This window comes from Peromyscus leucopus, chromosome 10 (genome assembly GCF_004664715.2).
Source record: "Peromyscus leucopus breed LL Stock chromosome 10, UCI_PerLeu_2.1, whole genome shotgun sequence".
NCBI classification, from domain to species: domain Eukaryota; kingdom Metazoa; phylum Chordata; class Mammalia; order Rodentia; family Cricetidae; genus Peromyscus; species Peromyscus leucopus.
Genome location: NC_051071.1, coordinates 87402502 through 87419203, shown reverse-complemented (window position 1 = coordinate 87419203; position 16702 = coordinate 87402502). Strand labels below are relative to the sequence as shown.

General features: G+C 41.0%; 1 protein-coding gene across 3 annotated transcripts in view; it reads left to right on the top strand.

The window, feature by feature from the left end:
- Mapk10 (mitogen-activated protein kinase 10) overlaps window positions 1-16702 on the top strand; it is a 294249-nt gene that overhangs the window by 192325 nt on the left and 85222 nt on the right. For all 3 annotated transcript variants that reach the window (XM_028867293.2, XM_028867294.1, XM_028867295.2), the window contains one exon: window positions 14066-14195. In XM_028867293.2, coding sequence (XP_028723126.1) covers window positions 14066-14195 — 130 coding nt within the window. The remainder of the gene's footprint in view (window positions 1-14065; window positions 14196-16702) is intronic.

The window sequence follows — 16702 nt, the reverse complement described above, 5'->3', positions numbered from 1 at the left end:
AAAGACACAGTTAGAAGATAGTCAAGTTTTCAGGTTTTGTTGAATAAATGGAGAATAACTAACAATTTCTTTTTCGAGACAGGGTTTCTCTGTGTAGTTTTAGTGCCTGTCCTGAATCTCACTCTGTAGACCAGGCTGGCCTTGAACTCACAGAGATCCACCTGGCTCTGCCTCCTGAGTGCTGGGATTAAAGGCGAGCACCACCACTGCTTAGCTAGCTAACACTATTAAACAAATCTGATTTTGCACAAATAATCAATAGTTAAAAGTAAAACCAAATACCACAAAAGAAATTAGAGATACAGCTCAGGAGTAGTGCGTGCTTGGCATGTGGGAGACCCTCTGTTAGACTGACAGAAGCTCTCAATTCCTCCCCTCAGAGAAGGAAGTGCTATAAGAAGATTCCCTTTGCCTATAGTGTGCAATCAAAGACAAGAGAAGCCTTGTCCTTATAATTCCACATGGTGCAGAAACCAAGTGGTTTCACTTCAGTATGAAGTCCCAGAATAAGATAATGCATATGTGTGTGCGTGTACGTGTACACACACACACACACACACACACTCACACACTTTATTTTTACCAATTGTATAGAAAGAACTTTATTGGGAAGGGAAATTTTCATTATTGTTGGAGTTAATATTTGAGTTCTAAACTTCTCCAAAAAATACTTCAGTAAATCTGCTTCTACTTTGGTGCTTGTTAGTATTCATTCCCATGCATTTTTAATATGAAAATTAGAATGTTGTGTTAGTAAATTTGCTAATGACACTAATCTATAGGAATAAGGGAGGAGAGGAGGGTATATGTTTGGGGTAAAGTCAACATTCCTGTTTAGTATGTTTGGTACTTCGTAGGTAGTTATGCAAATAAATTCCCATGTATACCTTTAAATACACACACACACACAGACACACACACAATGGGGATTATGACAAGAATGTAGAAAATTCTAGTAGGTCTTAGAAATACTATGAAATCTCATATCAGTGAAGTTACAAGATATATATTGCTGCTTAATTTTTCAAATGTATTTAATTACTTATATTTTTAATTAAATATTTACTCTTATATTTTGCAATTGTAAATATAGTAAAGAGAACAATATTAAAACTACTTGTTTTATGTGTGTTTAGTGAGAATGAATTTATGCAACTAAGATATTAAGAACTTTAGAAACAAATGAGTTGAAAAATGCACTTAGAACTCAGTTGTGACGAAACATATTTTGCCACTTCAGCAATATTTAACTGTTTTAGAACATTGTTGTATGCATTAAACCAGTTTTCCTAACCTAATTACTCATAGCTTAAAAATAAAGACCTTCACAAAGAATCTTATTTCCAGTGTTTTGAATTACTTAAATTGAGTAATGCTGCAGTAAAACAAAGATCGTCTCCATGAGGTCCGTATCTTTTTTCTCAGTGAGAGTCAACAATCATATCAGTTATTTGCATTGAGTTTAGTTACGCTTCATCTCAATAGCTGTCAGTGTGAGGATGAACTCAGTTGATGTTTGTTAAAAAGAGTTTGGTCAAGTACTTGACCTTTGGAAACATTTACAGGTAGAAAATTCAGTTGCAGGGTTTTATAGTTACGCAAATAAAATTGTGGTAGAAAGAAAAACTTGTCATTTTTTTTTTCCAAACTGGGGTCCTTTTGCCTCCATTGCTGATGAGATGGAGGTATTCCAGGTATAGGATGACTTGAAGCTTTAGGCAAGTTTGATATGTCTTTTTGGAACCCAGATTCAAGAGAAAATAAAGCATTAATACAAAAGTAAGATTTCATATTAAAACAGCCATGGCTGTATAGGATGAAAATTCAGGTTGTGTATGCATTTTAAGGATGAAGCATATGAATTGAGAAATATTCAAAGATGTTTGAGGCATGTGGTACTGCCAATAAAATTTTTCCCCATAGACTCATATATTTGAATGTTTAGTCATCAGAAGTGGCACTATTTGAGAAGGACTAGGAGGTGTGGCCTTTTTGGAGGAGGTGTGTCACTAGGAGGTGGGCTTTGAGGTTTCAAAAGCTCACACCAGGCCCATTCTCTCTCTGTCTGGCTACAGACCAGGATGTAGATCTCAACTCCTGCTCCAGCACCTACCTGCATGTTGCTGCCACCAAGCTCTCTGCCGTGAAGATAATGGACTAAACCTCTGAAACTTTAAGCAAGCTCCCACTTAAATGCTTTCTCTGACAAGAGTGCCTTGGCTATATGGAGTCTCTTACAGAAATGTAATAGTGACTAAGACAGAAGTTGGTACCAGGGACTGGGATATTGCTATGACAGGCATAACCATGTTCTTTGTGTAGCAATATGAAAGACTTTGGGACTTTGGATTAGGAAAGCAGTTGAACACTTTACATGGGACTTAATGGGCCATCCTAGTAGGAGCATGGAAGACAGTGCTGAGGGCAATTTTAACTATGGGAATCTGGAAGGGAAGTATATCGGTAAGTAGCCTAGAGACCTTTCTTCTGATATTTTGGCAAAGAATGTAGCTGCTTTCTGCCCTTGTCCAAAAAAAATCTGCCTAAGATAAAATTGAAGAATTTTGAGTTAATGACCTTGGCAGAGGAGATTTCAAGACAGCCTAGTATTGACTCTATAATGTGGTTATTAGTAATGACTCTTATGTAGATCTATAATGAAAAGGACAAAGCTGGACAAAACTTAGCTTTTCAAATCCCAATACACTGCATTACTATTATTATTACTATTATTGTTATTATTATTATTCCCACATTATTTTTGCTCTGTTTTATGTTGAGGCTATAGATAATGCGTGGAATATAGTTGACACTGAATAAATGAATGTTAAATAAGTAGACTGATGGTTGAAACATGAAATGCACACTTTGAGAAGAAAAGGAGCAACTGGAAGTGTAATAGAGCCAAGTCTAGTGTTCAAGGAGACATAGAGTTTAAACAAAAGCCTGATGCTAAATGGAATAGAAGGAGTGGTGACCTCAGGGCAAGACCCTACCCAGCTATGCTTCCAACTTGTGAAAGGGAACTAAAGAAAAACCTAAGTTGATGGACTGAATCCATCAACAACAGAAAGCTGATACAGATGTAATTGAAAGAGGAGGATCGAGTTTATTAATTCTTTGAGACTATCACACATGCATATAGTATATATCAATCATACTCACTACCCACATTTGCCCGATCAAGCATAAGAACTTGTCATGTTCTGCCATGTGGTTCTATCTCTAGAGTCAAGGACATAAGGAAAGGGGTATGGAATCTCCTTCTGCAACTAAAAAAAAAAAAAAAAAAAAAACCCACTGAGGTCAAATATATGTCAGGGGTGTCCCCGAATGGAGGCCCAGAGTGTCCACTGCATGAAGTTGTGAAGGTGAAGCCTAGCTTGCCTTGGAAACCACAAGAAGTTGGAGATGCCAGTGTCATGAGATACCTACCAAAGAAAGCTACAGATCAGATGCAGAAGCAGCTTAGGAGGGAGGAGTATGCTACAATCAACAAAGCTGAAAAGGACTTGAAAAGGAGCTGAAGAGCACATTGACATCAAACAGGGAGATGTAAAATTTGAAGTCTGCCCTGCTGATTTTTGGTTGTGTTTTGGTTTAGTATTTCTTCACTAAGCTCCTTTCCCTCTGTTTTGGAATGTTAATGTACATTCTGTGTCATTGCATGTAGGAAGTATGTGATCTGTTTTTGATTTTACAGGAGATTAGGGTTAAAGATTGACACGAGTCTCAGAAGAGACTTTGAACTTTGGACTTTTAAACAGTGTTGAGACTGTGATAGACTATGGGGACTTTTGAAGTTGGACTGAATGTAGTGTTTCACTATGATATTGTTACAAGCTTTTGAGGGCCAGGGAGTGGAATGTGGGGGCTTGAGTAAAAATGGCACCCATAGGCTCAGTGACTAAGAAAAGGTATAGTCACAGAATTCTGAGAACTAGAAATGGACTCTCCTTTACTACTAAGAATATTTCAGCCATTAATCTACTCACTTAACATTTATTTCTTAGTGTCAACTATATTCAAGCCATCATCTTATAGCCTCCGAGGAAAAAGGATGAGGCTGTTGCCCTCAGAAGGTATGATAATCAAGCAACAGGGTGAGATTTGAAAGGCTAAGCTAATCTTATTCTTCTGACAACTTCATGGAATGCATTTTCTTAGTTATTCTTTTGTGTTATGTTACTCAAGACATTTTCTTTGTAAGTGCTATGAGTATAACACTTGGCGTTTACGGATAAAAAGTAACTAACTAGGTGGGCATAGTCTAACTTAGGTCTCCTAAGACCAAGTGTTTGTGCAATGCTCAGCTGAAGATGGGACATCTGCATCCCACTTCCTCCTCCCAAGGCTCCGGGACAATTGTGGAAGAGAGGGTTGAAAGAACGTAAGAGCCAGAGGGTCAGAAGCATCGGGTGAGACGGTATCTTCCAGACACTACATGACCACCACACTCAAGAATTCACAGCAGCTGTGCTTGTCTGCACAAGACCTGCACAAGATTAATCTAGTCAATATTCCAGCATGGCTTGGGCAGGGGGTCTTGATGACACCCCCTTGACTAGCTGAGGAGTTATTGTTTGTTGATATAGGTGGAGTCTGTTTTTAAAGTGTGGCCCCTGGTAGGTTATCTCTGTTCCAGTTGATGGATCCAAGCCTACAATATATGTGCAGCAGAAATTGGACTTGATGGCTTATTAAAAATTAATAACTAAAAAGAGGACATGAAGTTGGAAGGAGTGTGAGAAGATGGATCTGGCAGGAGCTGGGGGAAGAGTGGGGAGTATGATCGTTATGCACTGTATACATGTGATAGTCTCAAACAATTAATAAAAATATATTTTAAAAAAGAAAACACATTTTAAAGAAAAATGGGCTTCTGTCTGGAGTGAATATGGTCAAGAGATAAGGGGAGGAAAATCAAGATGACTCCCATACTCAAAGAAGCAACATTGAAGTTCAAGACCACAAGAGAACAGTTTATAACGTTTGGAGCCTGTTAATTTTGTGATATTCCCAAGACATCCAAATAGAGATTGGATCCAGTTATACACATGAATTAGGACTTTTGAGAAGCAGACCTTGGTTAAAGGTAAAATGCTGACTACCTCCAGTAACAGCATGATGTTGACACACATGGTTTAGATCATGGAAAAGTTTTACACTTTAAGTTACTCAGTACCCTTTCCTAGCATATTCAACATTTTCAAAGTCAATATTTAGTAGCTGTGAACACAGTTCTACGCAATAAAAATGTGGAGGATGCAGAGATAAATCCTTCAGGATCTGGAGAACTTAAATGAGCACACTTAAAGGTAATGAAGACACAATAAAGAGAAAAAGATGCTGAGCCATCACAATCATGATGGAAATAAATCACTACAAACAGAATCGCACGAATTCCGACTTTATAAGCACCAGCCTAAAAGATGAACGTCGCAACAGAAATGCATCTAGGACCTAAGTGATATCTAATACCCATGCTTTGGAGGCTGGGGCTGTTGGAGTCCTTCACAGTTAGCAGTGCCGCATTAGCGGATCGAAGGCACAGAGTCAGAAGTGTGCTGAGGTGGGCTTCAGGAAGAGAAAGCCGGCCCTTGCACTGTGCATATGGCTGATTGTTTTCATGGTTCCACATCCTGTGTGTGGAAACCATTTGCAGCTCTGTGGCTCACTTAATGCATCAGTTTTACAGATAAAATAGTGCGAACATGTGAGCCACAAGAGCACCTTCCCGGCTTCGGGTTATTTCAGGTACAGCACACCTTCACCGTGAGCTTATTCTGAGAGTCACCATTTTAGCATTGCGCCCTTTTGCACAAGGAAAGACGGTGCCTTCGGTACACTCTCCTCAGTGGGTTCTGGCAGCTTCTAAGCACTAATGTGCATCCGGCTTGCTGTGGGAACCCTGCCAAAATAAAGCACTTACGTGTGCTCACCCTTCAAATTCCTCTGCCGAGAAATGGGCAAAGATGAGAAAAGCCTCAGCCTCGAGTGAAGCGTGGGTTGGTTCTGCTCATGCATCTGTGGATAAGGCACGAAACACTCCAACCAGAATACAGTGGCCGTGAATGGAGGGATGATGTCATTCTCCTTAAATGTGGGGATTTTGGTGGTGAAAGGGTACCCTGATGTGTATGAGCAGAGGAATAATTACTGCCATTGAAATCCATTGTAAATAAATATAACCTTAAAAAATAAAAGCATGCATACAATTTTGTACTTACTTATGTTGATAATCTAGATATTTAAAAGATAACTTAAGCATCATTATTGTTCGTACATCTTCATGAGTTTTAACAATAAATTTAGTGATCTTTCTGTGTGTAATATTGTTTCACTGGTATTTTTCTGAAAAGGTCAGTTTTTTTCAATGATTTCTTTTTACTTTCCATGAAATTTTGAATTTTAAAAATAACATATGAAATTAAAATATTGAAACACCTAATGCAGGTGATAACATTTCAATTGAACATATTCAAGGGACCAAGAAAAAAATCTGCTATATTAAGATTATTCTCAATTTTAATTAATTTTTTTATATTTGACATAAAAATCTCCCTTCTCTTTCTCTTTTCTCCCCTCCCCCCCTTCCTTCCTCCCTTTCCTGATGTGGGGAACAAACCTATGGCCTTGTATACTATAAAAATATTTGGGCTTAAGTTCTTTTGTGTTTTTAGGAAATGTTGGATTTTTTTCCCTTCACTCAAATATTTCTTCATCCAAGAAATAAATTTATGATCCAGAACTCCTCAGACATTTTATATCAATTTATGGTCTCTGACTGCTGCACCGAAGTTAGATTTTGAAAATGATTTAATATTCATCATATAATTATGACTCTTTTCACACTGTTGTTAAATTTTTACCATCGACAGAATGAATTTTCCTTAAAATTTTTTATTGCATTTCTTCACTTATTTAGTGGGGGATGTTCCTGCCGTGATGCACAGGTCCCTGGACAGCATGGTGAGCTCAGTCTACCATGTGAGTCGCAGGGATCCATCCCAGGTCATGGAGTTTGGCAGCAAAAGCCTTTACCTGCTAACCCACTCATCTCCCAAGCCCTGATAGGGTGAATTTCCATAGTCTTTTATTGAATTCTTAAAAAAAATAGTTTTGAACTACATCAATGTAGTATTTGAAGCATTGATGAAATGATGCAAAGGGGCATGATTTACATGGCTACAAACTTCTATGAGTGGAGGCAGGACAGTAACAGGGATGCTTAAACACACACACACACACACACACACACACACACAACATGTAAATGTACATATGCTGTGTGTGTATGTGTGCGTGTGTGTCTATCCTATGAAAGTTAAAATGAGCGTCCTACTTTGGAAGAATTGTCGTTTCATCCAGGTAAAGGTTCTGACTGGAAAGAACGCTGTAAATGCACCTTCTGCTGGACCGTCACTGGGAAGCCTGTGCCCCTGCATCCCTTCACCTCTTGAGACCCATATGACAGGACTAGACACTGCAGCCTCCAGGGTCTTGAGGGTCTTGAGACTCTGCCTTTACAGATGACATTAGCAGCTTATGAAAAGACAGCGGAGACTAGCCAGGACTGTCAACATGTGAGGTCAGAGTTAGACATATTATCTGCAAGGGATTGTCCCCAGACACTGAAGGTGCTGCTGCTGCTGCTGTACCTTCCCAGCATCCAGAATTGTGAGAAGAATTCTCCCATTTGTGAGCTACATTGTCTGTGTCATCAGGGTTCTCCGAAGGAAGGTAACTGATATGAAGAATATGTGTATGTTAACTGGTATCTATTGGAGTTGCATATAGGCTGTGGTCCCGGGAGTCCAACATGGCTGATACCAAAAAGAAAGGCCAAGAATCCTGAAGTTGTTCAGTCCATGAGACTGGACCATGTCTCAGAGAGTGGCTGGTCCGTGTTGGAATCCTGATAAAGTAGGTTCTCATACCAACAAAGTAATGCCTCAGGAGCAGGTTAGATGAACTTGCCAGTGACAGTGCCGAACAGCAGGCAAAAGGCAAACACTTCCTCCTTCCGTGGCCTTCTAAGTGGGCTGCCATCAGAAGGTGTGGCCCAGATTTAGGGTGGGTTGGCGGACCTCAAACGATCCAATCAAGGAAATCCCTCACAGGTGTGTCCAGCTGTTTGGGTTTTAGTTGATTCCAGATGTGCTCAAGTGGACAACAAAAGTTAGCCAGCACACCATCTGATTGGACGAAGGCATACAAATGTATATGCTAAATGCCTGGGGAATGGTCTTCAAAGGATTAGTAACTTTGAAATAGATATAGATGTTTGTTTAGGAAATGGTTTTGTTTTTATTTGTTCATAACAAAGAAAATATGAAACACAAAGTTTGGTTTATAATGCTGTAATACATTAGTCTCTCTTTCTGCTGGAAGGTCTTCCTGTAAAGCTTGGAACTCCCTGCCTGGCCAGGCTGGCCTTGAGCTGCAGCCCTCACCATGCTTTCCCCTCTGGGCTGCTGGGATCACAAACATGCCCTGTAATGCATGGGTTGTTAATTCATCCTTAGGGACGATCTTTATTGTAAAGTTTAAATAAGCATCAAAACAGTAAACAGTTTAGTTTACTGCAATTAACTGGCATCATTAGAATAGCAAAGGTATTCCAACTAATCTCTCACGTTTATAATCTCCATAGCCCTCACATATTTTACATTACACCAAGGTGTAATTTCTTAGGTTCCAGTGGCAGACTGGTATTCTAGTGTATAGTGTAAGGTGAAATGTGGGTAGACCACAGGTGATGGGTATTTCAACAGCTGTTAAGAGGAGCACAGTAAGGGTTAACATGAGACACTTATCAAAGCTGAAAGAAGGGCAGGAGAGGTGGGCCTGCATGCACGTGCCCCACCAACCCTTTGAGATGTAGCCAGTCTCCTTCAGGAGGAGTCTTAGACTCTTCTCTAACATCATCATCCTGACTTCCAAACATTATTGTCTTGTGCTTAAAGTAGCTTTTTCTTTCATTTCCCTTTGCTCTGTGGTTATAAGCTTGTGAATGAATTTCAAATGCGGACGTGAGATGGCAGATTCAGTAACAGAGTTCACAGCGGTGAAAGTGAGGCTGTGTCCTCTTTGATCACCATGGTGGCTTGAATGTCATTGGCCCCCATAGTCTCCTAGGGAGTGGCACTACTAGGAGGTGTGGCTTTGTTGGAATGGGTGTGACCTTGTTGGAGGAAGTGTGTCACCATGGAGGTGGGCTTTGAGGTTTCCTATGCTCAGGACACTGCCCAGTGTCTCAGCTGACTTCCTGTTGCCTGCAAGATGTAGGACTCTCAGCTGTTTCTCCAGCACCACATCTGCCTGCATGCCGCCATGCTCCCCGCCATGATGATAATGGACTGAACTTCTGAAACTGCAAACTGAGTCACCCCAATTAAATGTTTTCCTTATAAGAGTTGCCGTGGTCATGGTGTCTCTTCACAGCAATAGAAACCCTAAGACAGGCATGAAAGTCAGATATTTGCAGGCACTAGATAGACGAGAGTTTTTTTGTTTGTTTTTTTCCCTCTTGTATCATTTTTTAATTAAAGCCCAAACTTTAGTGCAGAATTTGGTTGGAGAGGTGATGTGTTAGGATGTTTAAGATGCTCCAATGATGTTTTTACTGTCCTCATTTGACAGGTGACACACCCTTTGACAGGTGAATCCACCCTTGCCACCTCAATGTGTCAATACAATTAAGAACATTTTAAATATGAAAGGGAAGGGGGCAAGAAAAATGCTCAAATGAATGATTCTCCCTCTGGAAAAAGATCAGCGCAGTAGGGATGTGAGATGGTTAGAAGATAAAACTGATAAATGATAGGAGTAAAATTTGCCAACAGGTATGTGCACACACACAAGTATTTACATAAATTTACACAAAGAGACAAGCAGAGTCTCGTAGCCTCATATGACTGGATTAAGTGACAGGAGCATAGCAACAGATGGCCATTTATCCCTCTGACGAGCTGACCCGGGACTAGTAGAGGCAGGTCAGTATTTTATGTCACCACGTTTATTGTTCTTCAGCAACTACTTCAGAAAGTAGTTGGAAAATCTCCTTAAAGATATGCTTCTATTTTTATTTACACAGAGAAAGGTGGGGAAGAAGACTGCATGGCCATGAATTAAAAATGACTTCATAGGAAGGGAAACCCTTCAGACAGCAGTTTAACTGTGCAGTCTCAGCAACGCCAGTCTGCAGGTGTATTTGTTAGACCCGGGCCAGTAACCACAGAGGAACTGAAGATAATGGGGGTCTGTAGTGCCTGCCAGGGTACAAGGAAGGAGGGAGAAATACTTTCTGCAGATGGAGGTTTTAATACAATAAATTGTGTGCTTGTTCAGTCAGTGGAAACCCAGAGGAGTGGGCTCCTGTCTGGGCCTCCTGGAAGGCTTCCAGGGCACTGGAGAGCTGAATCTCTAGGGAGCTCCTAACTCTGGGAGACGCCAGACTTACCCAGTTACCAGAACACACACTCATCTCTGAAGTTAGGGAATCTCGAACTGGGGGCAGATCTTGGAGGTCTTGCTGTCACTGCTCCATCACATCAGGGATAAGGGACTGGACCCTGGAGGTCACTGCTGCCTCCTGCCAGCCTGGAGTATGGAGGGTGACACCAAACTACGCACCAGAGAAAAAAAACCCTCCCCTTCTGCCAGCTCTGCTTGCCAAGCAAGGATGGCAGAAGATGGCTGCCACCCTGGCTCTGCCTGACAAGGCTTTCCAGGGCCTCTACAGGACCCCTTGGAATCCAGAGTGCTAGCTACAAATGTGTCAGGATTGGACATTCAACTTTGAAGTCTATTTCACACAATAATGTTATACAGAAGGGTCAAATAAAACCCACAGTATTCCACACAACTATAGACAGACAAGATTGTTATGTTGGAGAAAAGATTGTAAGGGGCACCAACTAAACTTGATATTGGTTAGAAGACACACCCTGTGAGTCTTTAAGAAAACAAGAGGTGAACATCATTTCATTAAAAACACAAATGAGCTTATTAATGTTCAAAGTCAGAAGTCTATATGGTTATAATGTAACTAGATTTTAGTAAGACTAGTCTTTTATGTCACAAGATGAACTTCAGAATCACGGTCAAGGTGGCATGGTAGTTTAATTTATAATTAATGGAAAGACTAGAAGTTGCTAATTAGTATACTTATATCTAATTATCACATATGATGTAAAAATTCATATTTTATCCCGTGTTACATAATAAATCCAACAAGGACACCGATTTTTAAGAATAGCACAAGGTATCATTTGCTGGGTGCTCATACTAGCCAGGACACTACAGCTACACTCCTTCACTCCTTAAAAGGAGCTAGTCAGACTGCTTTACCTCTGATGCGAGTGTGTAGAAACTGACACTAGCGAGTGTGCACTGTTTTCTTGTGAGTATACATTGGTGAGCAGCAGGGCTGAGGTTCTTAGCAAAAAATTGCATCAAGGAAGAGCTGGCAGAGGCAGGGAGGGAGCAACACCATATCAGGAGGAACTGGCCAGTGGTTAGGCTGCTAAGGAACCCAGGGGTGGATGGGTGTTTCATCATTTACTCCCTGGGACCTCGGGCTTGGCCCACTGTTGGCAAGTCCAGGCTAGTATCTCAGGGACTTAAACCCCCATGGGCTAGGCCTCCCTAATTTCTCCTTTGTAAGAAACAGTTACAAATTCATTGAAAAATGGGAGATTTAACACATAAACTGGACAGAGATGGGCACTGTGTTCTCGGACAGCATCGGTAGGAGAGTCCACTGAACTGAAGCATTGACTACAGGGAACGGAGTCAGCTCAGGAGAACGACCAGTGCGCTGGCTGGTCCTGGGACCTGTCTGTCTGGACCTGTCTGTCTGGATGACTGCATCTCTAGACTGACCTCAGAGGTCACCCGACTTTGTCTGAACTGACGTCAGTTGTTACTCTGACTCCTAGCTATCATATTTATTTTCACCCATTTATTTTGGAGATTTAAAAAAAATTAACTTACATTTGGCTTGAGATTTTCCGACTTCCTTTGAAGTGAGAGATCAGTTCCTGCTGCTACAATCACTTACCTTGAGAAGTAGATTTACATCTCATACTTACGGGCCCATCATTTCCCCTTTGCACCCTTGTAAGATGCCAGCCCGCCTGACACCTTCCTCTACCTCTACTCTCATTGGTGGGATAAAAGTAGCAAATACTACCGTGGGGCCAAAAGCGCCTTTAAAATGATTACATTTATTAACTTGGTGTGTGATGGGGGCAAGCACGTGGGGGTCAGAGGACAACTTGCTCAAGTTGATTTTCTCTTTCCACGATGTGGCTCCTAGGATTCCAACCAGAGAGAGTCCTGGGACTTGGCACCAATTTTCTTCCTTTATCTGATGAGCCATCTCAATAGCCCATATGTTATTCTTTTTCCTTTTTTTTTTTCTGTTCTAAAGTGATGTAGGTACAAAGTGGATCCATAGATATCATCACCAAAGAGACCAGGGTAGATAGCTTTATTAACTCTGTGTGATTGGATAGCTGAGTGAGCATGTGAATGGATGAAAGAGTTGATAGCCCTACCCTAGATTTCACTGACACTCCAGTGTAGCGTTGCTTTATTTAGTTCAGGACCACATGTTCTGAGAATACTGATAGACGGAAGTATATTCAGAGGAAGCAGCGCAGATGGAGATGGGACTTGAAGCTACGTTTTGACAAACGGCGCGAGGACTCTGGTGATATCTGTAAAGAACAGACCTTGGGGGAAGTAATGAAAGCTGACTTTCTGGGTATTCACTTGGTCCTTTGAAGGGTTTCAGAGTCAACAGTTTATCATAACAAAGGGGAACACTTTATATGAGTTGTCCTTGAAGCAGGGCCAACAGGAGTCATTGGTAACCATGGAGAGATGCTTGTCTTTGTTAGAATCACGGCATCTCTACTCTCAAAGTTGCCTACTAACAGAATGAGTTGGCCTACTCCTTGTAAGCTCCAATTTCAAAGGAACATAGGCAGAGAAAAAAAAAATCCAGCTTTTGATGGAGCTATTTTAGAGAAAACTAAAGATTAGATGGAGGCATGTAATAGGCAAAACATAAAGCTTCATCCAAGTCACCCTGTGAGCCTCTCATTACCTTACAATATACCTCACATGGATAGAGAAAACCCCACTCTTCTTTTTCTTTTGGTTCAATAGCTTGAACCCTAAATGATCAACAAAACTATAAATTTAATAGATCAGTTTTAGGGGTTCTAATTTGCTTTTTCATGCTGCAAACTGAGACAAAACCCAGGAAACCCTTAAGTCTCTGGTATGCAACACCAACATTTTATGGGTATATCGTGAGATGTAGAAGCAAGAAGGCCCCTCTCCCTTCCTTCCTTAATCTCTAGAAGCATACTTTGACTCTATGAGGGACAGTCCTATTATTGTAGATTGCCTTTTAAAGGCATGACAATTTTATTGTTGTTGTCTGATTGAGGGCTTCACATGCTAAGTAGCATTTACTCCTCTTGGTACTGAGCAGCAGTTATCTGTTACAAGAGCATCTCCCCATGGTGTATCTTATTTTGAACCTTGTTATAGTTCATGAATGCACACTGATGATTGATCAACCTATGCTGTCATGCTTTTACCATCAGACTGTAAAATCTGGATGTTGTCACTGGGGAAAGAACAGATGTACATCTGAAATAACCAAAAAAACCTACCGCCTATCACAGATAGAGACTACCTACATATTACGTTGACAGATGAGAAGTTCAGGCTCCAGTAGATGGGATGACTTACCGTAGCCAGGCGCCCAATGGGAAATTTGAGTCCTTGGCTTTTGTCTCCTGATCCACAACTCACTGATGCAGTTTGAAGCTGCACTCTGGCAATGTCCCGCCCCTTCTCCTTCCTCTTCCCCATCCTGCCTGCCCTCCTTCTCTCCCCCACCTTCTTCTTCCAGTCACTCACACCTTCCCTTATAATTTTATTGACGTGTGAACTGAAAGCATCCAGGTAGGATTCCAGAGGGCTCTCTTCCTTGTCGATGCTGTGTGCTGAAGTCTGGACTGCTTTTGAATCTTGACAGTGCTGCATACGATGCTGTCCTCGACAGAAATGTGGCCATTAAGAAGCTCAGCCGACCCTTCCAGAACCAAACTCACGCCAAGAGGGCTTACCGGGAGCTGGTCCTCATGAAGTGTGTGAACCATAAAAATGTGAGTTCCTGTGTTATTTTTGAACCCCTGGCAGTGGGAGGTTGTGAGACGAGAGGAGGAAAAACAAGGACTGCTCCAGGAGGAAGGCTTGCTTTGCCATTTCCATCTCTTAAGGTTGTTTATTTGGCCCATATGCTGTATTTGGTTTCATTGTCCTCATGGTAGCTTCCTGCTTAAAAATTATTCAAAAGCCATATGGCATGGAGGAGATGAATGTGACTGATATGTCCCTATTATGAAATTAACCTTATTTGGTTGTCACGCTCAAAATGAACCCAGGAGCCTCATGCTTTTCAGCCAAATGGAAGCTCCTAAACAAGCAAAACTTGCAGAGAAACCATTCAGGAAAAAATATTTCTTTATACTCTGAGTTCATAATAAATGGAGGGATATTTTTTGTCACCATGCTGTCTCCTGTGTGACACTCCTAGTTAGAGTCAGGCAGAACCTTCAGCTGTTGGGGGGCCCTGCTGTGTGAGCATCTCGCTTTGGGATGGGGAAGCGGCAGGTGCACACCCATGGAAAGCTCTTCAGAGCAGGGACAACCAAGAGCCTTTGCTCAGTGCATCCAGGAGGAGTCAACTATTGCTTCAGAAGCCACGCCTCCTCAGTCTCAGGCAAGGACCTTCATCTTCACGCCCTGTCTCTTCTTAGTAAGAAGAAATCAAAGAAAATTATTTGACCTTCTGGTGATGATTCTTAACAGTTACAACAAGTTTACTAGGCACATTATAAATTTTTATAAATAAAACTAAAAATAACAGATATCACATGTCACATGCATGGACACAAGCAGGGAAGCAGTGGCATAGAAAGCTCTCCGTACATGAACTGTATCTACTTAATCATCCTTCCAGACCCTGTAGGGCAACATCTTATGGAGAAATTTCCAATAGCTTGGCCAACTTGAAAAAAAGAAAAAAACATACTTGATGGTGTGGTTTGGGTATATTTCAGCTGTCTTTTCCAAAGTCTCCAGTGCTGTGACATGAGAGGTGGCTAATCCTTTCAGAAGAGGGACCTTCAGATTGCTTAGGATGTTGGGAGACATGTCTTCAGAAGACACTAGGTAGCTCTCATAGTACCTCTAAGATTTCATGAGAATGACACATACATGTGAGCCCAGTCACTGTTCAGCTTCCTCCTTGGAGATATGATTTTCTTCCTGTCCCTCACAAGCGATCTCCAGAGCCAAGCTAATCCTGCACCATGCCCTTAAACTCACACTACAGTGACTAAATAATCTCACCGTGAAGTTAGTCTGCTTTCAGCGTTGTCTTGTCACAGAAGACAGTTGTCTACTTGCCCTGATGTTGACTGCAATGAAGGGAATTCACAGTAACTGTTCCTTAAGGGAAACAAAGAGTTCCAAATCGCTTTGACAATTTATAGACAACATCAAATCTGCTGTCCTTTTTTATGTATATGTATGTGCATATAATCTTATAGAAACAATTTTTTAACAAAGAGAAAGCTTCCCTATGGCCAGCTGTGGTTCTTCATTAATACTCAAAGCAAAGGGAAAGGCTCTTTGAGTATGGAGTACTGCTAATCCTGTGAAAGGTGAAGAAAAACAATGAAGTAACCCCATTAAACCTTTAATAATAGGAAAATCCATTTAGAAGATAACTCAATTCCAGGAAGTGATGATTGTTGCGATTGCAGGGTTGTGACAAATGCTGACTCATGTCTGTGCCTCCCGAGACTTTGGGATAAAACAACTGAATCAGATTCTCACTGGAAAATGCTGCATGGAAGCAGAAGTGTCTATGATGACCTCATTCTGAAATTGAGTGAGCTGTTTGTAGGGCATTTGCCTAGATAGGCTCAGTACTGCAACAGCAATAAATGAGCTTCTGGCTGGGACTGTCGGGGACTGGAGATGGGACTCCATGGTTAAGCTGGGACTGTCGGGGACTGGAGATGGGACTCCATGGTTAAGCTGGGACTGTCGGGGGCTGGAGATGGGACTCCGTGGTTAAGAACATGAAATGCTCTTCCAAAGGAGCTGGAATAAATTCCCAGCATCCTCATGGTCACTCACAACTATCTGTAACTCTGGTTCCAAGGAATCTGAGGCCTTTGGCTTCTGAAGGCACCAGACCTCCCCGCAGTGTACACTGGATGCTTTGATACATTTTCCTTAATCATTTATGCAAACAAAAACAATAAAAAATTCCACAGAAATGACCCATTTTTCTGTTATCTAAAATTGCATTGTTTTGACCACTTTATATGTTAAAGTGCCAACTTAACAAACTTTATGAAAAACCATGGAATTTGTTTGTGCCCTGGATTTGTTTAAATATCAAGCTAAGTTTTTTGTAAAGTGGATTTCTCTTTACATCTACATTTTAAGTAGAATATCCTCATTTGTTTATATTTTCATTTCCACTGATATGTTGGTGCATAATATTTAAATGGAAAGACATAGGGGGTTATCTATATGCATGATTGACATAGAATTGAGATGAATGTGGTTTTTAGATTAATTTATTTGTCACCTA